This window comes from Xenopus laevis, chromosome 6S (genome assembly GCF_017654675.1).
Source record: "Xenopus laevis strain J_2021 chromosome 6S, Xenopus_laevis_v10.1, whole genome shotgun sequence".
Lineage (NCBI taxonomy): Eukaryota > Metazoa > Chordata > Amphibia > Anura > Pipidae > Xenopus > Xenopus laevis.
In genome coordinates, this window is record NC_054382.1 from 8,204,172 (window position 1) to 8,232,022 (window position 27,851).

At 41.8% G+C, this 27,851-nt stretch overlaps 1 protein-coding gene across 1 annotated transcript in view; it reads right to left on the reverse strand.

Moving 5' to 3' along the window:
* Nucleotides 1–3,428: 3,428 nt before the first annotated feature.
* Nucleotides 3,429–27,851, reverse strand: part of acvr2b.S (activin A receptor type 2B S homeolog) — a 92,927-nt gene continuing 68,504 nt past the window's right edge. The window contains 10 exon segments of the mRNA NM_001088010.1: nucleotides 3,429–5,569; nucleotides 6,148–6,278; nucleotides 6,743–6,881; nucleotides 8,215–8,329; nucleotides 14,723–14,871; nucleotides 14,962–15,105; nucleotides 16,110–16,253; nucleotides 20,458–20,612; nucleotides 22,328–22,425; nucleotides 26,258–26,465. Coding sequence (NP_001081479.1) covers nucleotides 5,375–5,569; nucleotides 6,148–6,278; nucleotides 6,743–6,881; nucleotides 8,215–8,329; nucleotides 14,723–14,871; nucleotides 14,962–15,105; nucleotides 16,110–16,253; nucleotides 20,458–20,612; nucleotides 22,328–22,425; nucleotides 26,258–26,465 — 1,478 coding nt within the window. The 3' untranslated portion in view covers nucleotides 3,429–5,374.

Below are 27,851 nucleotides of genomic sequence, written 5' to 3' on the forward strand. Positions count from 1 at the left end.
TTCCCAACAGTTTTCCATTACATTTATTTCCTGGGTAATATATTTGTTAAGCTACATGTACATTGATTTTGAAATTACAAATGCTACATGTTATTGCCTCAAAAATAAAGTATTAATTTAATACAATCAAAATAGACACTTACCCCTACAACTTTTTCAGGAAAAAGTGGAAATTGAATACTTTCACTTCCCGTTTTTTCCAGCCAAAAGTCCCATAAAAAACTAAATGTTATCCAAATAATCCAAATTTTCTAAAATGATTTCCTTTTTCTGTGTAATAATAAAACAGTAGCTCGTACTTGATCCCAACTAAGATATAATTAACCCTTATTGGAAGCAAAACCAGCCTATTGGGTTTATTTCCCATTTAAATGATGGGATTCTGTCGTGATTTTTATGATGTAGTTTTTATTTCTAAATTACACAGTTTACACTGCAAATAATTCACTCTACAATATAAAATTTCATTCCTGAACCAGCAAGTGTATTTGTTTAGTTGTAATATTGGTGTGTAGGTGCATCTCAGGTCATTTTGCCTGGTCATGTGATTTCAGAAAGAGCCAGCACTTTAGGGTGGAACTGCTTTCTGGCAGCTGTTGTTTCCCCTACTCAATGTAACTGAATGTGTCTCAGTGGGACCTGGATTTTACTATTGAGTGTTGTTCTTAGATCTACCAGGCAGATGTTATCTTGTGTTAGGGAGCTGTTATCTGGTTTCCTTCCCATTGTTCTGTTGTTAGGCTGCTGGGGGGGGCAAAAGGGAGGGGGGTGATATCACTCCAACTTGCAGTACAGCAGTAAAGAGTGATTGAAGTTTATCAGAGCACAAGTCACATGACTGGGGGCAGCTGGGAAACTGACAATATGTCTAGCCCCATGTCAGATTTCAAAATTAAATATAAAAAAATCTGTTTGCTCTTTTGAGAAATGGATTTCAGTGCAGAATTCTGCTGGAGCAGCACTATTAACTGATGTGTTTAAAAAAAAATTATATATTTTTTCCCATGACAGTATCCCTTTAAAGTATGAAGATCCAAATTACAGAAAGATCCCTTATTCAGAAAGCCCCAGGTCCTAAGCCTTCTAGATAAAAGGTCCCATACCTGTACCTATATCTACTACTCAGAAATACCAGGGCTTCATAGCTTTAAACTAAATGTAGGTAATTCATATAAAAGAATTCATCCACAGTAACATAAAATAGTCAATTCTGCCTAAAATCACATGTCTTTATAACTAGAGGTGGATTCTAATCAGGGAAAGAGCTTCATCAATAAGGGTCACCTCTATTATAAAGGATATGAATTATAGATGCGGTTGGTTGGATTCGTTAGGGACGAGGGCAGATTATTATTGCCAAATTAATGTTAGGAGGTATACGTTGGCAAGTATGAGGTTGAGCTGGTTTCTTGTTGCTGATTACTATTGGCAGGCTTCTGATGACGATGAATACGTCAAAGGACGGCTGCCAAAATCAAACAAAGATACAACCATCGTTGATCCGGTGAATACATCTTGGGGATATATTTTCTAAACTGGTAGAATAGAGATAACATGAATGTAAATCCTTCAGCTGTTACAGTCAGCCTTTACTCATGGTATGTAAATAAAATGTATTTATTGCATTGTACTTATCGATGAAAATAGTCGTTTCATGAATTTTCTTGCTAGAGACAAACAAAATAAACTCATCTGCTGACTGGTTCCTGTTCACACGGCCAATACCCAGGAGCGACATTCCTTAGAACTTGGGCTATTAGGATTTTTGCCGAGGACTGATTTTGTGTTAAAGCTTATCAGAGAAAAGTGTTAGTGAATAGCGATGGGCGAATTTGTCCTGTTTCCTTTCGCCGAAAATTTAAAAAAAAAAACTGCAGAGAACATTCACCAGCGTCAAAAACATTTTGGATGCATGTCGGAAAAGTCGCTTGCATCAAAACCGCCACGCGTCAACATTATTCGGACGCCCATAGACTTTAATGTCGGCGTCCAAATTGGCGTCAAAATTCGCGTTTCGCTAATTTTTCACCCATTCACTGGAAATTCGTGAATTTTTCGGCAAAGCGAAACTGGACAAATTCACCCATCACTAGTGTCAGCATATTGCCATCAAAATTACCTACATCAAAGGGAAACTGTTGCTTCTTGATTTATTTTTCTAAATTGGTTCACTATGATGAGTAAAGTGGGATGGTGACGATTCCATTAAAGAATTTAGGGGAAGCCTCTTTAAATTTTCATTAGCACTTGATGATTAGAGCCACTGGGAGATGCACATTTAAATGCACAGACGCTTGAGTGGGGAAAACAATGAATATATTTTAGGGATGTATTGATTTAGGCCAAATCTGAATGAACCCTAACCTTGAACCCTAAGGGGGTTATTTACTAAACTCCAAATGCAAAAATAACGAAAAATTAGTGAGTTTTTAGAATAAAATCGGACTTTCAAAAAAAAAAAAAAAAATCACAAATTTTTCTGAATTTATTAAACCCAGAGGATGGAAAAAGTCAGGATCATCAAATCCAGCAGGTTTCGGGGAAAACAGCGAACAAAATCGGAGTTTTCGGGTGGAAAATACCAAAAAATCTTGAAAATCTTGAAAACCACATTTTTGGGAAAACCGTTCTCAAATCGTTCCTAAGCAGAAGAACATCAGAGCAGCCTCTTTCTTTCTCCTGACAACTTCTTCCTTGACTACTTGGTGGTCAGACTGGTGGGAAACTGACCAGCAGGTGGCGCTGTTGTAACAAAATTCATTCATATTAACAGTACATGTATCCTTTAATATCTTGGAATTAAAAATAAATAAATAATGAATGTAAATTGCAAAAGTGCTTAGAATAGTCCACTCATCAATTTTACATTCACCTATTTTTAAGGTTTACTTATCCTTTAAGGGTCACCAGGACCTACAGTAGAGTCGATCAGTCGGCCAAGGCCCTTAAAAACGTTCTGATTCAGAATTCTGTCTTGAATGTATGAGTTTGATTGACTCATAAATCAACGCCAGAACAATGAGCAGGGGGGCTTCCTATTTTTAAAGGCTTACCGTCTTTTGAAACATGGATCGTAAAAAAAACAACAACCAAGAATAATAATGCAACAGAGGAAACAGCACAAACATGTGAATGATACCCAGCAATATTATTTAGACAATTCATCTACAAATGTGTACAATTATTTACAGTGGTGCTTTTATAAAAACAAAAAGGTAGCACTTCCTAAAAGATTTTTTTTAACGTTTTCAGTTTTTCTTAAAACTCCCTCGTCAGAAAAGCCAATTTACAATAAAATATACTTACTACGAGACAACACAACTAAAAATATATAATAAAACTTATACAAGTATAAAATTCTGAGGTATTTGTGGTTTGAGGTGGTCTATAGTCATGAGATTTGTATTGTGATTTTTTTTTTTTTCCTATTTTTTTTTTTTCTCTCTTTCTTTTATCAGTCGGCAGAGCCGGAGTTAGAGGTGAGCAGAGACTGAGGCTGGAACCCCATAATTAATTCCAGGATGTATAACCTGCAACCATCCTATTGTTAAACCAAACAGTAGCTGGAAAGCAGCAGGTAAGACATGCCGGATGTTTATTCTATACATATATACAATAACCAGAAAACAACATGGTATCTCCTTTGTTATTTTAACAGTTTACTGTGGGGTCCAAGGCAAATGCCCTTTCTGCCCTACCCTAAAACCAGCTCTGAACATTGGCCACCAGCCTTTGCTTGATCAACATCTACCGCCCAAGTCAGTGGTTGATCCAGCAGAGAAAGAGAGCGGCCTCGGAAGCCACATAAATCTGAACGCTTTTGTAGTTTGACAACATTGCTTGTTTTTGCAGATGAACAAAAAAAAATAAAATGTATCCAAGTGTTCGATAATCAGCAGCAACAAGAAAATTCACGGACTTGAGCAAGATTATGGCAGATCTTGTGGGTTCTCTGAATATGCACTAAGCTAGATTTAAACTTAGAATACAGAGAAAGAGAGCCTTACACCAATGACGAAATGGAATCTTTTTGCCTCAGCCAGAGATTTTCAAGCCAAGTGGTCTGATGTTTGGTAAGAGCCCCGATAACCTGGTTTCAGATGTAACAAAAACATGAAATCTAGGACAAAACCAAACTTTTGCCTAACCGTAAAGGCCCCCATACACGGGCCGATAAAAGCTTGCGACAGGCCGAGTTGGCAGTTTATTGGCCCGTGTGTGGGGCCATTCGACGGGCTTCCCTGATCGATATATGCCCGAAAGTCAGCCAGATCTCTCCGGTCGGAGAGATCTGCTCATTTGGCGACATCGTCAAAAGAGCGGATCTCTACGTCCATGGCCACCCTTAGGCTTCCAGGGGTGTCTAGAAAATAAGCCCTCATCCTATATTGGACCTCCCTAGGTCGCCCGCTCCATAGCTTGGAAACCTCTGGCTTAGGCCATGGTAAATTTGGACCATGTGCCACAAGAGCATGATGGTTCATTCTGCTCAGCAGAAATATTACTATATATTATGATCCAGAAATTCTGGTACTGTCATAGGCAGCAAATATATATATTATAAACTGGTGTTTGCATAAAAACTGCCTTTGGTGCACTAAGATTTTTCACACTGAGTCTATTTTTGTGTTACAATAGCCAAAAAGCATCAAAGACTCCTTTCTCTGTACCGCTGTCTCGCAGCAATGGAATATAAAAGCATCCTTCCCCTTTAGAATATTTACCTGAGAAGTTGCTCCATAGCAATTAATGGTTTTCGACAGATTCTGCAAAGTGCAACCCCCTCCCCCAAATCTACCCTGCCCACACCTAGAACCTCCTGAACATTTAAGTTCTCGCAAATGAGAACATTCTCTTCCAAATTCCTCTGCGTGTTACAAAGACACCCGTTAGATCCGTTAAAAAAAAAAAAACTGATTTTTTTTGTGTGTTTTTTTGGAGCACACTGTCTAAACCAAGAGGGTGATTATGGTTGTCGGGATAAAATCCTTGTTTGCGGAAGGTGTATCTAATGTAACAGTCTTCAGCGTACTACAAAGTTCTGCAGCATTTGCTTGACTTAAGGGTTTTCCTCTGCTCTTCTGAGATAAAGGAAACCAGGAGAACATTCTCTAGAAATGAGTTTGTTGAGGTTGTGAAGTACCTGCTCCTATCGGCATTCATAAGTCGGCACCTGAATGCTCGCTGAGATGTCTGTTCTGTGTGGTTTTTTTTTAATACTATCGAAATGACGTGCTGGTAAAATTGATCCAATCCAAGTAAAATCCAAGAAAAAAAAAAATAATAATATTAAAAAGTCAAGATAAAATAGCAGCTGCATTCTTGAGTTTTTTTTAAAAAAAAATTCACTGAGTCTGGAAAGACCAAAGAGACCTCAGATACTGGACTCTTTGGGTGGCAAGTCCACATTGGTGACAGATGTAACAATGGATACAAGGCAGTCCGAGGTAGTGCCGTTCACGGATTTACGGATTTGGGAAATACGCTCCTCTACGCAGCCCGCGGAAAGTCGTGCCTCTGCGTCGTGGTCCCAGCATTCTTCAATGGTGACGCACAGTTGGGCCAGACCCTGTTCAGGTAGAACGTTGGATGTGTCAGAAATTGTTTCATAAAAAGCTGGGTCACATAAATGCACTTATACAAGTCATTATGGTTGTGTACAGGTGCCTGCAAATACAATGGTTATATACTATGGGCCTTTTTAAATTTGTGAAAGTAGGGGAGTAGCAATAAAGACAAATGTAATGTAAACTTATTGGCTTGTAAATGAGGTCAATATGACAGGCTGCATGACCAATATTCCTGGCCAGATATCTACTGGACAGGGAAAATCCCATTAGATGAAGTCTTCCAAAGATTGGCAATGGCCAACAGCCAAGTAGATGTTTACACATATGGCCACCACATATCCATCTGTCCAATTATTATCATTATTGAGGCTTGATAAAGGGCCCTGTGTGGCCCGAAACGTTGCCGTGTTTTGAAGTCTACAATGAGACAATAAAATCACCTTTTTGCATTCACTAAAACGGTTCAGTGTGCTACAGTGACTTTGGATTCTTCTACAATAAAACCAGTGTTGTCTTACTGATTCACAATACATTCCAAAGAACTAATAAACAGTCTACTATACACAATGGGCCTTACGGGGTGCTTCAGCCAGTGGTCTTTGAATACAGGGCGCATTTTCTTGTGAACCACAACTTCCTGCAGATCCTCCAGGGAAGGATGTTGCCCAATTTCTTCCTCGAAAGGGAGCAGGTACTCGTCGACTGGCCCTGTAGACAAGGACGGATCAAAGTCAGTCTAATGCAGCGACAAGCAAGATGCACCTCTTCCAAATGTCTACTCCCACCATAATCTGAAGAGGTCCTACTGCAAGTTACCCTAAAGAGTATTCGGCCTTCAGAAGTTATTGACCAAATACCAGCCAGTCGTGGTATTGCCCAACTTTGAGACTGTCCCAGCATGAAAAAAACCCCCCAAACATTAACTTGTCGCTATGGGTTACTAGACCTTTTATGGTTATAAAGTATAGCAAATATTTCCAGGAAATTTGTTTTTAATCAAGATTTAACAATAAATAATAATTAACCCCCTTACCCAATTCTGCTCTCTTTTATTTATATTAAATACAAGTACACAATTCACTGTACCCGAAAAGCAGCTCACATAGGGGAACAGTTATTATTATTAGTTGAACGTTTAGAATAATCACCACAAGGGGGAAGCAAAGACTCACCATCTGCTGCTGTACATCGGGATACTATTTCCCAGAGCACCAGCCCCATGGCATACATATCTATCCTGAGAAAGGAATCTCGCTGAAAGTTAATTGCTCCCTCTAGAACCTCAGGAGCCATATACCTCCTGGTGCCAACCTAGAGAAAGAACATGTATTAAAGTATAACCATTGGACCTGGCTTATTATCATTCACAACTACTGCTTTCTTTATGAAACTATAATTAAACATCCAAAATGGATGTAATGTATATAATGAAACGAGGGACAAAAACCTGTGCCGTGCGAAATTTTTTGGCCGCGCCCATTTTATGGCCACTCCCCAGGGTCGGACTGGGGGCCCTGGGGCCCACCGGGACTGCTGTCCAGGGCCCCCAACACCTCCTTCACTGCTTCCCCCCCTGCCTCCTTACTGTGAAAACGCGATCTGCACGCATGCGCCGCCCCTCCACTCTACTGTGACATGTGCTCTGCGCGCCTGTGCGAAGGTCACCCTGCGCATGCGCAAACCGGAGCCGAAAAAAAAAAATTGTAGAACTTATCGGGAGAGGGGGGTCTGGCCCGGACGAGTTTTTTCCCGGTACCCCGCCGGGCCAGTCCGACACTGCCACTCCCTAATTACCATGTCCATTTTACAAAATTTGGCAGGTTATGAAAGTTTGAACAAATGATTTATTTTGCTAATGAAAGAGAATTGTCCTTTAAAGGAAAAGTAAACCCCTTATTTAAAAAAAAAACCCTACCCTACCCTACATAGACCCAGTCAGATTCAGTCTTTTTTCAGCAGGATTCGGATTTGGCCGAATTCAGGTATTTGGCTGAACTGAATCCAAATCCTAAAATGAATGCGCTTTTTTTCCGTCACACATTAAGGAAGTAGAAACATTTTCTGTGCGCACGGTTCTCTTTCCCCGCTCATTTACGTAATTTGCACAGAGTCGGACCCTCTGGCCCCACTGCTGCGCCGTGCTCATGCGCAAACGGTGCTGCGCGGCAATCTCCTGACCCTACAATAAAAAACAATTTGTGGTGCAGTGCCTTTCGGGCATGCGCAGCGCCGTGTATGAGAACGCCGCAAATTGTTTTTTTATTGTAAGGTCAGTCCCACCCTGAATTTGCATATGCAAATTAGGATTTGGATTCCATTTGGTGCTCGGCCAAATCTTTTGTGAAGGATTCAGGATTTTGCAGAATCCTAAAATAGTGGATTCAGTGCTTCTCTAACATTAATGTATGTAGGGCAGAACTGGGTATCTACTGAAATTATTTTGCTTTTTGATATTACTGGGCAGAAAGCCGACAATCTAACCAGAAACTGTGCCTTTTTTTCTGTTTCAGGCAAGAACTCTATCCGTGTGGCACAAGCAGCACAGTTGTGGTGGAAATGAAAGGAATGTGTAAAGACAACACAACTCTTGTACATAAGGTATTTAGCAGATTTATTACAGATTTATCGCTGCACAAGTGATTACCTGCCCGTGTGTATCTCCGGGAGGTTTTCCAGGCTCAAATCGTACGGCCAGCCCGAAGTCTGCTAATATCGCCGTCAGGTCGTTTCTTATCAATACATTCTTACTTTTAAAATCTCTAAAATGGAGAGAGGCAAAAAAAAAAGGTTTTCTTTTTCCAATTATGTTTATTGGTATTTTGAATAGACAATAGCAATAGCTCACAATAAAGTTTGTCAGATTACATAATAAAAGAAAAGAATGATTAAAGGTTTTCAATTAACATACAGAAACGTTTTCCTACCTGGATAAATGCAAGGTCGGATTGGGGTGTCACCCCAGTCACAAGTTCAGCCACACACCCCTCATGCCCTTTTTAAACTTATTTTTCCTCCTTGTGGCCACAATGCGAGGGGCAGCGCCATTTTAAAGGCGAGGAGTGCCCTGGCTAGAATTGAACCCAGGTCCCTTGCTATGGTGGGGTCCTAGGTTCAATTCCAGCCGGGACATGATCTGCAACAATCTGCATGTACTCCCCATTTCCACCCACATTCCAAAATTGAACAGGAATATTGAAAGTATGTGAGAATGTGATAAAGACCCTAGATTGTAAGCTCTACTAGGGCAGGGACGGATGTATAATAGTATAAAGTATAACATTAGCCACTATTCTTTATTAAAATTTATATTCCTGTATTTAAGCAAACGCCCAAGTTTATTATTTGAGCAAATCATATAAGAGGAACCTAATCAGTTGCCTGTTCCTCCTTATCCTTCTTCCCCCCCCCAACCCATGGAGAACACTGGTTGCCAGGCAACAGCACAGATTCCCATCAGGACAGTTCATTGATAAGGAGAGGAAATATCTAATTTAAATAGAGTACAAATCACACAGCATTAAGGGCACTGATCCCATATATCCAACAGGCCTGACACAAAGGAATATTATTGAAAGCTTTATGTCCCCAGTAGCACCCAAATACAAACTGTGGGGATTTATAAGATGAAATAATTGATTAAGTCAATAGATGGCGCTTTTTTCAAACCCACCTAAAAACATACATTGACAATAAAAAATGCCTAATGATCAGTCTGACCTGGCATGTTGTTTGCTGTTCTGTACATGTGAAATTAACTTCTTTAATAGAAGTCCTGGTCATAAAAGGTATTCCCCTGTACTAAGCACAATTCAGCAGGAACAGACCCTAAGTTTGCTCATAGTCTGTACAGAGAGATCCCATAAAACTATGGCAGCATAGGTATTCCCCTGTACTAAGCACAATTCAGCAGGAACAGTCCCCTAAGTTTGCTCATAGTCTGTACAGAGAGATCCCATAAAACTATGGCAGCATAGGTATTCCCCTGTACTAAGCACAATTCAGCAGGAACAGTCCCCTAAATTCGCTCAGTCTGTACAGAGAGATCCCATAAAACTATGGCAGCATAGGTATTCCCTGTACTAAGCACAATTCAGCAGGAACAGCCCCTAAGTTTGCTCATAGTCTGTATAGAAAGATCCCATAAAACTGTGGCAGCATAGGTATTCCCTGTACTAAGCACAATTCAGCAGGAACAGCCCCCTAAATTTGCTCATAGTCTGTACAGAGAGATCCCATAAAACTATGACAGCATAGGTATTCCTCTGTACTAAGCACAATTCAGCAGGAACAGTCCCCTAAGTTTGCTCATAGTCTGTACAGAGATCCCAAACAACCCTACCAGCCTTTAACATATAAGCTGCATATACTGTATAATACAATAACGTAACACTGTTTTAACATATAAAGAAGCAATTTCTTTTGAGGTAGACATCCCATTGAAAAGCACTAATTTGATTAGCAAATGTTCAACTGTATTTATGTGCAGTGCTCGGACAATAAGCATCTATGGCCTTACACATTGACTGTATATGAAGGAATCATTCAAACTGATCAAAGCTGAAAGGCGCAGATGAAATAGAAACTCTGACGATAATCAGAAAGGAAAATGGCTCTGACAGATCTCGCTTGACTAATTTATATTGTCAGAAAAAAGACGGTGGGGGTTGGGGGATAGATCGGGTTGTCTTCCATTTATTTCCATATACAGTGATGGGACCTGTTAACAAGAATGCTCGAGAGCTGGGGCTTTCCAGATAATAGATCCTTCTGTAATTTGGATCTTCATACCTCAAGTCTACTAGAAAATCATTTAACATTAAATAACCCCAATCGGATGTTTCCAACAATAAGGATTAATTTGATCTTAGTTGGGATCAAGTACAAGCTACTGTCTTATTATTACAGAGAAAAAGGAATTTAATAGGGATGCACCGAATCCAGGATTCGGTTCGGGATTCACCAGAATTCAGATTAGGCCGAATCCTTATGCACGGACGAACTGAATCCTAATTTGCATATGTAAATTAGGGGCGGGGAGGGAAATCGCGTGACGTTTTGTCACAAAACAAGAAAGTAAAATGTTTTCCCCTTCCCACCCCTAATTTGCATATGCAAATTAGGATTCAGATTCAGCCGAATTGTTCGCAAAGGCTTCGGGGGGGTTTGGCTGAATCCAAAATAGTCGACTCGGTGCAATTTAATTGAAAAAATTTTTTGGATTATTTGGATAAAATGGAGTCTATAGGAGATGGCCTTCTTGTAATTCGGAGCTTTCTGGATGAGGGGTTTCCAGATAATGGATCCCATGCCTGTAATCAACTGTACAAGAATAGAAGGGCTTTCCTGCATTTGCCACTTGGAGATGCCTCCCACCTGTCTTTATTTAGCTGTCATTGTTCCGAATTTCAGAATTTAAAAGAACAGGACCTACCACAACATGGACGGGACTGGGGGCAGGTCGGTGGCATGGAGGATTATGGACTTGGTTATTGTACAACAGCAGGGCAGCTTGTGTGGCAAACATGCAATCATGTCCATATCAAAGGCGGAACTACAGAGGAAGCAGACCCTGCGGCTGCAGAGGGGCCCTGGAGGTATAGGGGTCCCACGAGGCCCGAATTATTATACAATTTCAATAAATATTGCCAAAACAGGTCTAGACATTTTGGGGGCCTCAAAAATAATTTGAATGATAATCTAATCCACATACTGTAGTGTGGAAATATTGGGGGTACATGCAGGGGAAACATGCAGGGGCCTATTCTAAGTGGGGTTCTGAAGAGCAGCAGTAGTGTAAAGGGGACATTTAAAAAAAAAAAAATTTTGTACCCCAATAAATTAAATTTTTTTTTTAAATAAAACCTAGACCTAGAGGGGGCACTACTTCTGTGGATACGTTTACCCGTTCAGAGCAATCTTGGCCTCCTCATTTATAGTTAGGCCCATAAATCTTTAGACAGACAACTTTTTTCTAATTTTGGTTCTGTACATGACCACAATGAATTGTAAATGAAACAACTCGGATGCAGTTGAACTGCAGACTTTCAGCTTTAATTCAGTGGGTTGAACAAAAAGATTGCATAAAAATGTGACGAACTAAAGCCTTTTTTTTTTTTTTTTTTAACACAATCACTTCATTTCAGGGGCTCAAAAGTAATTGGATAAGGCTATTTCATGGGCAGGTGTGGGCAATTCCTTCGTTATGTCTATCAATGAAGCAGATAAAAGCCCTGGAGTTGATTGGAAGGGGGGGCTCTTGTATGTTTAATAGACAACATGCGGTCAAAGGAGCTCTCCATGTAGGTGAAACAAGCCATCCTTAAAGGGATACTGTCATGGGAAAAAAAAATTCAATTTTTTCAAAATGAATCAGTTAATAGTGCTGCTCCAGCAGAATTATGCACTGAAATCATTTCTCAAAAGAGCAAACTGATTTTTTTTTTACATTCAATTTTGAAATCTGACATGGGGCTAGACATTTTGTCAATTTCCCAGCTGCCCCTGGTCATGTGACTTGTGCCTGCACTTTAGGAGAGAAATGCTTTCTGGCAGGCTGCTGTTTTTCCTTCTCAATGTAACTGAATGTGTCTCAGTGGGACATGGATTTTTACTATTGAGTGTTGTTCTTAGATCTACCAGGCAGCTGTTATCTTGTGTTAGTGAGCTGTTATCTGGTTAGCTTCCCATTGTTCTTTTGTTTGGCAACTGGGGGGGAGGTGATATCACTCCAACTTGCAGTACAGCAGTAAAGAGTGACTGAAGTTTATCAGAGCACAAGTCACATGACTTGGGGCAGTTGGGAAATTGACAATATGTCTAGCCCCATGTCAGATTTCAAAATTGAATATAAAAAAAAAAAATCTGTTTGCTCTTTTGAGAAATGGATTTCAGTGAAGAATTCTGCTGGAGCAGCACTATTAACTGATTCATTTTGAAAAAATTTTTTTTCACATGACAGTATCCCTTTAAGATGCAAAAACAGAAAAAAACCCATCCGAGAAATTGCTACAATATTCGGAGTGGCAAAATCTACAGTTTGGTACATCCTGAGAAAGAAAGAAATCACTGGTGAACTGAGCAAAGCAAAAAGACCTGGACGTCCACGGAAGACAACAGTGGTGGATGATCCCAGAATCATTTCCATGGTTAAGAGAAAGCCCTTCACAACAGCCAAACAAGTGAATAACACTTTCCAGGAGGTAGAGTCTCCATATCCAAGTCTACCATAAAGAGAAGACTGCATGAAAGTAAATACAGAGGGGGCACTGCAAGGTACAAGCCACTCATACGTATCAAGAATAGAAAGGCTACATTGGACTTTGCTAAAAAAAACATCTAAAAAAGCCGGCACAGTTCTGGAAAAATATTCTTTGGAGACAGATAAACCAAGATCAACCTTTACCAGAATGATGGCAAGAAAAAAGTATGGAGAAGTCGTGGAGCAGCTCATGACGGGACACTAGTGTTTATCCATGATGTGACACGGGACAGAAGCACAAGAATGAATTGTGAGCTCTTCAGAGACACTGTCTGCTCAAATCCAGCTAAATGCACTCACATTGATTGGAAGGTGTTTCATAATGACCCAAAACATAAAGCCAAAGCAACCCAGGAGTTTATTAAAGCAAAGAAGTGGAATATTGTTGATTGGCCAAGTCAGTCACCTGATCTGAACCCAATTGAGCTGAATTTCACTTGTTGAAGACTAAACGTGGGACAGAAATGCCACAAACAACCAGCAAGTGAAAGCGGCTGCAGTAAAGGCCTGGCAGAGCATAAAACAGGCGCAAACCCAGAATCTGGTGATGTCCATGAGTTCAACACTTCAGCCTGTCATTGTCAGCAAAGGCTTTTCAACCAAGTATTCGAAATGAACATTTTATTTTCAGTTGTTTAACTTGTCCAATTACTTTTGAGCCCCTGAAATGAAGTGATTGTGTTAAAAAAAAAAGGTTTTAGTCACATTTTTATGCAATCTTTTTGTTCAACCCACTGAATTAAAGCTGAAAGTCTGCAGTTCAACTGCACCAGGGTTGTTTTATTTAAGATTCATTGTGGGAATGTACAGAAACAAAATTAGAAAAAAAGTTGTCTCTGTCCAAAGATTTATGGACCCAACTGTATAACACACACACATTTTATTTTAATTATTTTTACGGAGAAGAAAATAGTGATGCTGTGGAAATCAAGAGTGATAAATTTGGGCTGGTAAATGTTTTTATGGGTTATTATAACGACTCCAACCAAGGCTAAGAAATGAATGAAGGGCCTGAGCTGTCACACAAATTCCTTATCAGAGAGACCATTACCCAGAGAAAATCTCTTCCCCCAGCTTGAGTCCCACTTCTCCTGCCCTAGGTGATCACTGCAGGAAGCAACAACAATGGGGTTTTTTTTTCCAGAGGATAATAGGAAAGATGGAATATAAAATAGCAGCCAGTCCTGCGGTGAACTGTCCAGAAGATTCCCATAGAATGGCCCTAACAGACGGCACATGTGAGAATACTGGGTAGGAATGTAACTAAAACACATAAATGTCATGGATACAGGCAAATTGTCCAGTCAGTCATTAACCAGAACCATAAACTCCCTGAATAAACATTCATTTCCCCTCTATAACTCAGCCTGCAGCCTTGTGCCTTTCTACAGTCAAAGAACCCCTCAATGACTTCTAATATCCTTATCATTTACAGTAGGGGGTACATTATCCCTTATAATACATGAGTGGATACTCAGAGTTCCCTGTATAACTCAGCCTGCAGCCTTGTGCCTTTATATGGTCAAAGAACCCCTCAATGACTTCTAATATCCTTATCATTTACAGTAGGGGGTACATTATCCCTTATAATACATGAGTGATACTCAGAGTTCCCTGTATAACTCAGCCTGCAGCCTTGTGCCTTTATATGGTCACAGAACAACCCCTCAGTGACTTCTAATATCCTTATTTACAGTAGCGGGTACATTATCCCTTATAATACATGAGTGATACTCAGAGTTCCCTGTATAACTCAGCCTGCAACCTTGTGCCTTTATATGGTCACAGAACAACCCCTCAGTGACTTCTAATATCCTAATCATTTAAAGCAGGGGGTACATTATCCCTTGTAATAAAAATGATACTCAGAGTGCAGTATTTGGGGGAGACTTACCTGTGAGCGATTGCAGGTTTGTGCCCTTCCCCTTTACACCGGGGCACATCTTCGTGTAAGTAGGAAAGCCCACGAGCCATTGTTTCGGTTATGTGACACAGTTCATTCCAGTTTACCAGGTTTCCTTTAAGGTAATCCGTCAGAGAACCCTGTATTACACAGAACAGAAAGAAGCTCTATAAGAGGAATAATGGACATAGGGGGTAATTTAGGAAGCCAAGCCCCAGTAGAAGACCTGCCTTATCATGAAATGCAGTGATGAGCCACAGCTCCATCTCCAGGTTACTCCCCCTCTTCTCGGCGGCGATGAACTCCAAAAGGTTTTCATGTTTCATGCCCGGCGTGTTGAAGATCTCTTTCTCACACTGCCACGACTGCTTATCCTTAAAAGCAAAAATTTTTTTTAAAAACACAGTTTTTGAAGACATTCATTTCTATGGCAATAATCTGTAGTAGCCGCCGGCAGTGTAAAGGTGGCCATACACAGAGATCCACTCATTTGGCGGTTTTGCCAAACCAGCGGATCTCTTGTTAATATGCCCGCCTTGAGGTGACCGATATCGCGCTGATCCGATCGTGGGCCCTAGGGATCGCGGGAGCACATCAATGAACAGATGCGATCCATGATCCGACGGGATATTTACCCATGCCCCATCTACATCTGGTCGACTCTCAGCCTGAAATCATTCGGGGAAGCCCGACGGAGGGCCCCACACACGGGTCAATCAGCTGCCGACTCCTGAGCTGGGAGATCTAACCGCACTCAGCCGCTAAAGTACTTACAGCTACACGTGTTCCGATGGCTCGGCAGGGATTTTATCCCGGACATATTCAATCTTTTCAATTTGCATTAAGTAGCCATTGGGGAGCAGTTGCACATGATAAATTGCTGTTTTTAGATTGATTTAAAAAATCAATTAGTGAAGGAGAAAAAAAAAACCAAACAAATGACGGAAGCCAATTTAAGGGCAGAGACACACGGTCAGATTCGGGGAGATTAGACGCCTGGCGACAAATCTCTTCTTCCGGGCGACTAATCTCCCCGAAATCGTTGGCGGGATGGCACTCGGAGCACAGTTTCCAAAGTTGCATCACGAGAAACCAAGGGCGACTTCGGGCAGGAAGGCAGTTCGGTGAGATTAGTCGGATTAAAAAAGCCGGATTAAACTGGAGTCGTTTTTAATTAAGTATTAGGGTATAGAGCCGCTGTACCGATTGCCACGACCAGTAGCCAAATGCCTTGCCAGAGGGAAAACTTAAAATTGTGTCACCTACATTCTGTGACGCTCTAGCGTTTGCCCCTGGGGTAAATAAATAAATGATCCCCTTGCAGGTTTCAGGAAATTTTCCTTCCCAAGAGTAACAAGTCAAGGGTTCGGAGTCCTACCTGGACGGGGAAGATTTTCACAGCGACATATTCATTCAGCAGGCGGGCTTTCCAGACGCAGCCGAACCGGCCGCGAGCCTTTATCTCCAGCAACTGCAGCGGCTTCAGCCCAACCATCGGAGACGGAGGGGTCGGACCGGGGTCCTGAGGGAGAAAAGAAGAAAATTCGCTCACCATCCATCCAGAACATTGCGACTTCCCAATTCCCTGTGTTTTTTGGAAGGGAACAAAGCTGTAATCGGATTAGGGAGCCAAGACGCGAGATTTACCTCCGCAATAACCGCAAAACCTTGTGGGACTAATGCTGGGTAACCTCAATTCAACGCTGTAGCCGAGCGCCTTTGTTTCTGGGTTACAGATAAGTCAGTGGGAAACCTGAAGCTAGTAGTTGTGTTTGCCTGAACATGCGGCACTGGAACAGTTGAAAGGCTTTTCCCTTATAGAGTTTTGGCAGAATCTGCGGTTTCAGCCTTGCTCAGTCAGCAATGAATCTGACATCAAGCTGCTCATAAGTCCTTCATATCCTACAGGGTTTTATATTATGTTTATGTTTCTATAAAAAGACAATAGGAACCAATTTCTGGGTTTTCTGGTTCTGTGTACCATACATACCTATCCAGCATAAAACTATGGCAACATAGGCATCCCTCTGTACTAAGCACAATTCAGCAGGAACAGTCCCCTAAGTTTGCTCATAGTCTGTACAGAGGGATACCATACAATTATGAAAGAATAGATATTCCATTAAACTCAATTCTGCAGGGACAACCTACTAAGTCTCATAGCATGTACTTGTGGTGGACTGATCAGTGCTGTTGGCTCTATATACAGTATTACAGAACTATAGCAGAACTGTTCACTGTTCCTAAATGAGCCTCAGCTGGATTTGTAGGCATTTAAAGGACCAGTAACATCAACATTTTTAAAAAAAATCCGTTAGTATACATTGAAAAAAAAAATACACCAAGACAAAGTAAACTTTAAAATCACAAAGCCTTTATTAAGAAATAACTTACTGAAACTCTGCTTCTCTTCAAAAAAGGCGACAATCCATCAAGCGGGGATTGATTTCTCCTCCCTGGCTATCTCCTATAAGGAAGGCAGGGAGGAGAAATCGAGCGCCACAGGATGGATTGCCCGATCGCAAGCAAGCGGAGTTTCGGTAAGTTATTTCTTAATAAAGACTTTGTGATTTTAAAGTTTAATTTGTCTTGGTGTTTTTTTTTTTTTTCAATGTATACTAACATTTTCAAAAAATAATTTCTGCTACGGTAGTGTTTCTCCTGGCAGTATTAATTAAACAGCAGTTACATATACATATATATATATATATATTATATATATATATATAATATATATATATATAATATATATATATATATATATATATAATATATATATATATATATATATATATATATATATATATATATACACATATATATACACATATATAGCCAAACAGGTACCTCTGTGCCTCCCATTCTAGAATTACAGCCAGGGCCGGGCCAAGGTATTTTGGCACCCTAGGCAAGGGCTTCAATCAGTGCCCTCCACCCGGTCCTGCATTACCATTTCCCACTTTACCATTCATATTGTCAGGGCCGGATTTACATAGGGGCCGCCCCTAGGCCCACTGCCATTCGTCTCCCCTGTCCCCTCCCCTCTATTCGTGCAAATTTTGATCATCTGGACAGGAGCAATGGGGATTGGCGCATGGGAAATTGAAAAAATTATTGTATCTCCTGCGCATCCCCAGTGTTTTTAAACCAATGTGGGTGTGGTTGGGCAGCATGCCGCCCCCCTAAAATCCTGCCGCCCTAGGCCCTGGTGGCCTTTCCACAAATTCGGGCCTGCATATTGCCCCCTGTTCCAGCAGCCATTGTGTTGCCTTATATACCTGTGCCAAAACCTATTATATTGCTCCCAATTGTACCTGTGCCAGCATAAGCCAAAACATCCATCATATTGCCCCTAATTGGTACCTGTGCCAGCAGGAGCCAAAATTCCATCATATTGCCCCAAACATCTGTGTTCCTGTGCCAGCAGCCACCATATTGCCCCATGTACCTGAGCCAGCAGCAGCCAATCCCTCATATTGCCCCCAATCTGTACCTGTGCCAGCAGCAGCCAAACTATCCACAAAATTGCCCCCAAATATGTACAAGTACAGGCAGGAGCCAAAAATTCATCATATTGGCCTCAAATATGTATCTGTGCCAGCAACAGCCAAAAATCCATCATATTGGATAGGTGGGAAGTGCTTTTGCCTGCAGTATGAATCACGGGCAAGAACAGGCAGTTTATAAAATTGAAAAACTATTAAAGGTCAAACAAACCAAAAAAATCCCCTTAAAACTGCGCCCATGATGGCGCCCTAGGAGGACGCCTACTCTGCCTACCCCTAGTTCCGGCCCTGCAGACTGCACAAAACCCGACTGCTGTGTCAGTGCAGTTTAGCTCATGACCCCCAGTTGTTAATATTTCTTTCTAATATCCTCCTGCTACAGCTTCGCTGTATTTGTAGAGAGACAGAGGGGTTGGAATGCTGAGTGTACAGTAACAGGCTGCACTTTCCCCTTGTTTATTGTGCTGGCGCGAGTACAAGAGCACCCAGAGCCTCTGCAATCCATGTCCGTTCTGCAACTGTTGCCTTGATAAATTGCTCCTCCTACAGAGGCCGACACTGCAGAGGCACCATAAACCGTATTACTTTTTATTGTCAATTAGCACTTCTGCATTAAACGTGCCGTAATTGAACTCTATTTAAACATGCTGGGGGGGGGGGGGAGGGGAGTCATGTAACCCATTCCAACGCACTCTCTTAAATTATGTTTAGTGTCAAACGCATAAAAAAAAAACAACAATAAAAAAAAAAACCACAATCCGGTATTGATTCCCTATATCCTGCAGTCAGGGCTTTGCTTAATAAGGGTCAGGCGGAATTGTTCAGCAATTTGTTTATAGGAAAAGATTTAAAAGGACATTAAAACACAAGTTGCTCATTGCCAATTTTTTTGAATAGATACAAGTAGCAGCTAGTGATCCTCTGGCAGAACTGCAACATTATATGGTGGGGACAATAGCTGCAAGCCTTCCCTACCCACTAGGGTCACTGTTATGATTCTTGAGGCACCATCTAGTCATGCCCATAATGAGCTGGCCCAGTGGGCTACTACTAGGATAGTGCAGCCATTGGTTCATAGTAGTGTCCAGAAACGGCTTCTAGATGCCTACTACAGGCTTCTCAAAAAGGCTTGGTCTTTGGGCATGCTCCGCAATGCTGGCGGCTTGGCCAGTAGAAATGATGGTGATGATCAGCCAGTTATTCTTTTAAGGATAAGTAAACCTTAAAAATAACAACGTAAACTTGATGAGGGGGCTATTCTAAGCACTTTTGCAATGTACATTCATTATTTATTTATTTTTAATTCCAAGATATTAAAGGATACATGTACTGTTAATAGGAATGAATTTTGTTACAACAGCGCCACCTGCTGGTCATTATCTGACTATTCTGACCAGCAAGTAGTCAAGGAAGAAGTTGTCAGGAGAAAGAAAGAGGCTGCTCTGATGTTAGAAACATCTCTCACATCTTTCCTAAGCAGAAGAACATCAGAGCAGCCTCTTTCTTTCTCCTGACAACTTCTTCCTTGACTACTTGGTGGTCAGACTGGTCGGAAAATGACCAGCAGGTGGCGCTGTTGTAACAAAATTCATTCATATTAACAGTACATGTATCCTTTAATTTCTTGGAATTAAAAATAAGTAAATAATGAATGTACATTGCAAAAGTGCTTAGAATAGCCCCCTCATCAATTTTACATTCACTTGTTTTTAAGGTTTACTTATCCTTATCCTGCCCCTACAGTAGGCAACTAAAGTCTATGTACCTCTCAGGGGTATCTCAGCTCTATAATATACCGCAGGCCAATATACATCTTCAAGGGCATTAAAATCTTCATATACATCTTGAAGGGCACCTCAGAGACTATGCTCTCAGCAGGGGCATCTCACATAAACTCACTATGGCAGTACTGGACTAGTACTGGGTTACGGGTAAGCCCAAGTACCCTAGTCCAAAACTGGCCCTGATATAGCCAAACCCATCCCTAATCTGCCTAAATCCCCCACTCTATCCAAACCTTGTCCCTTTTGTGACAGTCAAGGCCAATCTGGAACGTTCTTCTCATGAGCGGACAAAGACTATACATGGAGTCGCCCTCTGTCTCGGCCAACTTTGTTCTGGTACAATCATTGGTGCAAAACAGCAGAACGTAAAGAGGAGCTGCAGCAGCAGTTGCAGGCAAACTGATCAATACATAACTCTTATATAATATTAATTTACCTCGTTGAGGTCTACATGTCCGTAGGGAGGCTTTCGATGCCGGTACATCCAAAACGCCAGGAGAATTACCATGGAAAGACCAGCAATTGGAAGCAGGGAATAGATCAGAATGTTGAGTACGGAGGGCATCGGCTGGGGCTTCGGATCAAATGTTTCTACAAGGATTAAACATAGCTGTTGATTAAACAAAGTTTGAATCTCCTCTTCAGGAGAAATGTATATGAATATGGTATAAATCATCAGCAGGCACTTAATACTGGATTGGACTTTGGGCTTCCCTAATCAGCGGTGTAAGGCTAGAGCTTCACTGGACAGTGTGAATTCTCGCTAATGCTGAATTATGTTTGTCTGCATTGTTCCTCTGGCATTTACCCAAGCGAGGGACCTTGCAGGCACACAAAATAATGGGATACAGGAGCACAAGGGCAAAAACAATTATTCCACCACCTCTCCTTGCCCTTACTAGGATAATACAAAATAGCAGTCTGGGGATGGAGACACTTTATTGAATGTGAAAGAAATGACTGTGAGCTTGATATGGAGTGCACTTCATTTGATCTTTTATAACCCCAGCAATTCTGTGCTACCTGCCAGGGTTCAAGACCTGAAGACCCATGCAGGGGCGTAACTACGGAGGAAGCAGACCCGTTGGCTGCAGGGGGGCCTAGGAGTTATAGGGGGCCCCGTCCAAAAAATGAGCAATTTCAACATCTATTGGTAACACAGGGCAACCTCTGGATATGTTTGTGGCCCTGAAATAAATTTGCCGTGGGGCCCAATAGCATCTGGTTACTTCGCTGGGTTTGCCCCCTTTGCTGTATGTGCCATCTGGACAAGAGGCATGTGCATGACATCATGGGGTGGGTCACATGACGTCACAGGACAGAGCTATGATGTGGCAACGGAATGATCGCCTCGTCACTCAATTCATAATTTAGAAAACCGGGTAGGCAGTTTTGACCTGGGCGGCCCTTAGGAAAGCCGGGCTGTCCAGATCAAAATGTACAGGTGGCAACCCTAGGAAGCATGGGTCCCTTACCCCCTTCAGTTGGCATTATATTGGTCATGTTTGGGCGCTTACGAGGACCTGCAGAACAGGCAGATATCCATCAGGTAAATTTGATAATCCCGTTGGTCAAGTACAGCACTGGCCCTTGCCTGATGGAGACTAAAAAGCCCCATTTGTGGGATGTCAGAATTTAAAGTCTACGGCCATCTTAAAACAATAATGGGCCAGTATATTCTGCATAGGAAGCCTTAATTATTAACCCACATTTTTGTATTCACATAAGCGGGTGGTGAGAAATTACAGAGGAATTACAGGCGATTTACATTCTAGCCGGCAGAAGGCAGTCCCCGAATCTGAGCCCTGCCCTTACATTGCCATTATTGAGGCATCAGTAAATATTTCTCAGACGAATATCATTTATACATTTCAGATAAATCTTGTCATTGACCTTCTTGGTTTTCCTAAGTCATGTGATATCAGGTTTGCATCTGCCGTTGTCTCCTTAAGGGACAGCATTTTTAAAGGTACAAAAAAAAAAAAAAAAAAAAAAACGAGTATAGTTTGTTATTAAATTTAACATACAAAAAAAGGGGGGGGAAGAAAAGAAAGAGAAAAAGAAAAGCGCAGGCAAGGATTATGTAAGTGTGCACGTCTCACTGAGTTCAGCTGAGTGAATACGAAAAATAGTATTTTAGGAGTCAGTTGCACCACGTTTATTCTCTATGAATTGCATCCAGAAAAACCATATGGCAGCACATTTTTCATGTGTATTGTTTGTTTTCACAGCAAGGGTTAATAGCGAGCGCACACCTGGACAATTCCCGAGCTCGCCAGCCGAGCATTCATCAGACTGTCACTTACCGACTTCAGGCAAATGAGTAAATTTCTTGTTGCAGTAGTTTCCTTCGCAGCAGCAGAAAAAGACTTGGGGGTTTTCTTCCTTGGCAATACATTCCTGTCTGGAAGGCAAAGTAAGAATCATATGTAAGTGTCACTTTTGGGACAGTGGAATTCATCTTGTTTTGGGAGTTTATATCACATTACCCACACCTGCGCTAATGGAGGGGCAGGGGGAGAAATAAGGGTGACTGAGCCCCAATGTCTCCGGAGACGTGTATATTTCTGCTTTTAAAGCTACAGCACAGCAGACAATTTAGATTAGGGATGCATCAAATACACTATTTTGGAATGCGGTCGAATTCTATAAGAAAGATTTGACCAAAACAAATCCAAACCCTAATTTGCATATGCAAACGAGGACAAGGAAGGGCCAAAGAGAACCTTGCGTTGCTAAATTTCTTAGCTTCCTTATCTGTGTAACAAACGTAACACGAGTTTTAGGATTTGGTTTGGCAAAGCACTTACATTCGGCCAAAAAAAAAAAAAACCGAATCCCGAACGGAATCCTGGATTTGGTGCATCCCTAATTAAAATGAAAAGAAAGTGGTATTCACTGGGAGGCTATGTTGGACTTGCCCAACGTGGTACCAGGAAAACTCCCAGTAGGCCCTCCTGCTTCTAAACATTTGGTCTATTTCATTTCTATGCGAACAAATACGCTAAAAAAATGGAATAATAGATTATAGTATGTAAAGAAAAGAGACTAGAGGTTGATTGAGGAGAGGAAGAATAATAGTACTGAGAGTGGGGCCCTGGTCTAAGATTTTTGGGCAAGCCCCTGGTCTAAGGTTTTTGGGGTGGGCCCCTGGTCTAAGGTTTTTGGGTAGGCCCCTGGTCTAAGTTTTTTGGGGTGGGGCCCTGGTCTAAGGTTTTTGGGGTGGGGCCCTGGTCTAAGTTTTTTTGGGGTGGGGCCCTGGTCTAAGGTTTTTGGGGTGGGGCCCTGGTCTAAGGTTTTTGGGGTGGGGCCCTGGTCTAAGGTTTTTGGGGTGGGGCCCTGGTCTAAGGTTTTTGGGGTGGGGCCCTGGTCTAAGGTTTTTGGGGTGGGGCCCTGGTCTAAGGTTTTTGGGTATGCCCCTGGTCTAAGGTTTTTGGGTGGGCCCCTGGTCTAAGGTTTTTGGGTAGGCCCCTGGTGTAAGGTTTTTGGGTAGGCTCTGGTCTAAGGTTTTGGGGTGGGTCCCTGGTCTAAGGTTTTTGAAGTGGGCCCCTGGACTAAGGTTTTTGGGTAGGCTCTGGTCTAAGGTTTTGGGGTGGGTCCCTGGTCTAAGGTTTTTCAAGTGGGCCCCTGGTCTAAGGTTTTTGGGGTGAGCCTCTGGTGTCCCAGTTGGATACTGCTGAGAGTTGTTGTCAATGTACCAGTTAGGACTGCTTTGCCCCATCTTCTAACATTTAGCAAGGATCTCTAAAGCAAATTGGCACCCCAAAAAGAAGATCAGTTCATGGTCTTTTAATACAGAAAGTCTCTGCACTCAGCATATCAAACATAAGATCACATAGTTTGGATGCACAGCCAGGTCCACTGTATACCTCAAAAAAAAAAAAAAAGGCTAGAACCCCAACATATACTTAATGGTAACCCCATAGAGCCAGGGATAAAGAATTGAACTGGTCAGACACGAAGGTCGCCAAACCTGTTGCAGGTCTGTCTTTTAAGTTCCGTTATGGGGACACAGGACTTATTCTGGATGGTCTTTAAAAGGACACCACCCTATGTTAAGGATAAAAGCATGTGTTGCTTTAAAGTCTGACCCGTCTATAGTCTGTGGGTGATAGGAGAGGAATTTAGGCAAAGATTTCCATCACACGGCGCCTTGGCTCTCACAGCTCCGGAGTCATAAATAAGATGCTGTATTATCTTGTCATTTATATTCTGCCAATGTGCAGCGGCAGCGCCCCATCCCATAGTACGTTCTGCAGGATTTTAGCAGACAATTTTAGCTGCTCCAGCGCTCTGAATAAATTCAAACCACCTGTGCCTGTAGCTAAAGGAAATCAATTGGAAAACATCATCTAGCAGGAGCGGCCCCGGACAATGTAGAAACCACTCGTTTTTCATTTTACCAAACACAAATCCGTCGAGATTTAATGGTAGACATTCCAAATGCTATGCCTCGTTCACAAATTTTATAGCGTGTTTAGAGGGGCAATTTACCCCCCTCAACATGAGCTCAATGAATAGGGCTTTTGCTAAACATATTTCTTCATTAAATAAATATTCAAAACATATCAATGATTTTCATTATTTCTTGCACTAAACGGGGGCGAAGGATGAAACAAACAATTTTCGCTTTCCAATTTCCTGGTTTTGCATTCACTGTTTTCGGAGGAGAAGGTAGTACAGCAAATCGCCAGTCAGCAGATAAGCCCCCTGTATAGAGTTCCTTATCTCACATCCTAACAAACACTTCAGCTGGGAGAATAAAATTGGTTCCTTTGCCAGTCTTGCATTATATGCCAGTAAAAAGCTTGTGGCAACGTTGTCCAGTGTATGTATATGTTGGAATCGTTGTGTAAACATTAACACTGCATGTGTACAGTATCCACAGAAAAGCCGGGGAGCAATAGTGTTGGTAGACCACAGTTGCTCATGAACTACAAGTCCCAGCATGCCTTAACAAATGAAAATCGTTGAGGAATGTAGTTATCTGTAGTCTGGCAATAGTGTACGACACTCATATAAACTCTCTATGATGCTGGGAGTTCCTCTGAGAGTCTGGCTCTATTAATATTAAACACTGACCACAAATTAGTTGGAAACCTGTGCATGTCATGTAATATATTGATGGTCAGTGTTTTGCCTACCTTGCTACATTCATTACAATATATTTATAACCTAACATAAGTAAGCAACCACGTTATTCTGTCTTCTTTACAATTACATTGTAGCATATGTTATCCACTGATATTCTGTTTTATATAAGGTTTATTGCTGTACTGTAGTACTGAGCGCTTTTATTTCATTTTGTTTTAAGCTACTGTAGTATAGCAGGTATAGTAGGGAGAGATGGTGCCTATAGTAACAGTGGATAATAGTCTCTGGGAAGGGAGTGTGACTGTGGGATAGCAGGTATAGTAGGGAGAGATGGTGTCTATAGTAACAGTGGGATAATAGTCTCTGGGAAGGGAGTGTAACTGTGGGATAGCAGGTATAGTAGGGAGAGATGGTGCCTATAGTAACAGTGGATAATAGTCTCTGGGAAGGGAGTGTGACTGTGGGATAGCAGGTATAGTAGGGAGAGATGGTGCCTATAGTAACAGTGGGGATAATAGTCTCTGGGAAGGGAGTGTGACTGTGGGATAGCAGGTATAGTAGGGAGAGATGGTGCCTATAGTAACAGTGGATAATAGTCTCTGGGAAGGGAGTGTGACTGTGGGATAGCAGGTATAGTAGGGAGAGATGGTGTCTATAGTAACAGTGGATAATAGTCTCTGGGAAGGGAGTGTGACTGTGGGATAGCAGGTATAGTAGGGAGAGATGGTGCCTATAGTAACAGTGGATAATAGTATCTGGGAAGGGAGTGTGACTGTGGGATAGCAGGTATAGTAGGGAGAGATGGTGCCTATAGTAACAGTGGATAATAGTATCTGGGAAGGGAGTGTGACTGTGGGATAGCAGGTATAGTAGGGAGAGATGGTGTCTATAGTAACAGTGGATAATAGTCTCTGGGAAGGGAGTGTGACTGTGGGATAGCAGGTATAGTAGGGAGAGATGGTGTCTATAGTAACAGTGGATAATAGTCTCTGGGAAGGGAGTGTGACTGTGGGATAGCAGGTATAGTAGGGAGAGATGGTGCCTATAGTAACAGTGGATAACAGTCTCTGGGAGGTGTGACTGAAATAGCAGGTAGAGAGTAAATCCTTCACATGGAATATAATAAATTGTATCTCGCTTACCTGTCATAACAATTAAAGTCATCGAGCCAGCATCCTTTTTTCACCAGCTCTATGAAGCCCGAATTGTTCCTCCAAGACGCATAACAGTGAAGTCGCTTGTCCTTTTCCCCTTCGCAGCTTTCAACTCCACTTTGGTTGGTCTTCTCCAGTTCCCAGTTGGCATTGTAGTATATACACTCTCTTGTCTCCACTTCATCATGTCCTGAGCCTAAACCAAAAGGACAACATGAAGTCAGTCCTGCCCATTCGCATCCAACCACTAGAATTTATAAGGACATTTACAGTTCAGTAAATTACTGGCATAACCGGTGTCCCCAATATTCCAGCATGGCTGACGCCTTAAAGGGGAACTATGTCAAACTGTTTAATCCTAAACCGTAAAATACAGAAGACTAAACCAGCATAGATATCTGTTTAGCTCAAGTAACACATTCTCAAATGTTTAACAGGCAGAAGCGAGAGGAAAAATCTATTGTGAGAAAGCACAAAATAAATCGGAGACAAAAGTGGAGTCGGCATTTTCCTCGAAACAGCTTCCCAAACGCCGCCAAGATCGTGTAAACACTGGGCACAGAAATAGCAGCTATTGTCTGTGCTGCTCCAGGCAGAATAACCCATTCAGGCCAAGATTTCTGGTTTCAAAAGGTTTTGGAGGAAAGGGATCAGACACATGAATATCTGCATAACAGGGAAGAGAGTAACGGCACGGGGAGAGAGAAAACCTCATCATCGTTTATATATTTATAAAGTGCCATGCACTTATAACAAACCAGAGACTTCCAATAATTTTACTTCACATTTAAATACATTAGGCATGCACAGAATCCATTAGTTGGGATTCGGCCGAATCCTTGGTGAAAGATTCTGCCGGATACCGTATCGAATCCGGATCCTAATCTGCATATGCAAATTAGGGACAGGAAAGGAAATACTGGAAAAAAATCTTTTGTGATGAAAAGTCACGTGATTTCCCTACCAGCCCCTAATTTACATATGCAAATTAGGATTCGGTTCCGCCAGGCACAAGGATTCAGGCCAATCCGAATCTTGCTGAAAAAGGCCAAATCGTGGCCGAATCCCAAACCAAATCCTGGATTTGGTGCATCCCTAAAATACATGTTGCCATTTAATGCAAAATCTTCTCAATGATTTACTTCCTCTCAGCAACTTAAGGTGTCCATACACGGGCAGATTAAAGCTGCCGATATTAGTCCTTTAGACAGATTTGGCAGTTTTTCTGCCCGTTTGTGGGGGCCTCCGATGGATTACAGGCCAAAAATCAGCCGATATAGATCGGGCAGGTTTGATTTTTCGATCGAGGACGGCATTAGCTAGTTGATGCGGTCCTACAACCAGTCATCGCCAATTCTCTTATGATTGTTCAGCCCTAGGGCTGAACTTTCGGGGAAAGATCCACTCCTCACCAAAGAGCTGGTATTATCGTGTATGGCCACCTTTAGACAGTAGTGAAACAAGGAATGACTTAAGGTGGCCATACACGGGCACATAAAGCTGCCGATATCGGCCCTTTAGACCAATTCGGCAATTTATCTGCCCGTGTATGGGGGCTTTCGACGGGTCTTCCCAATCTATA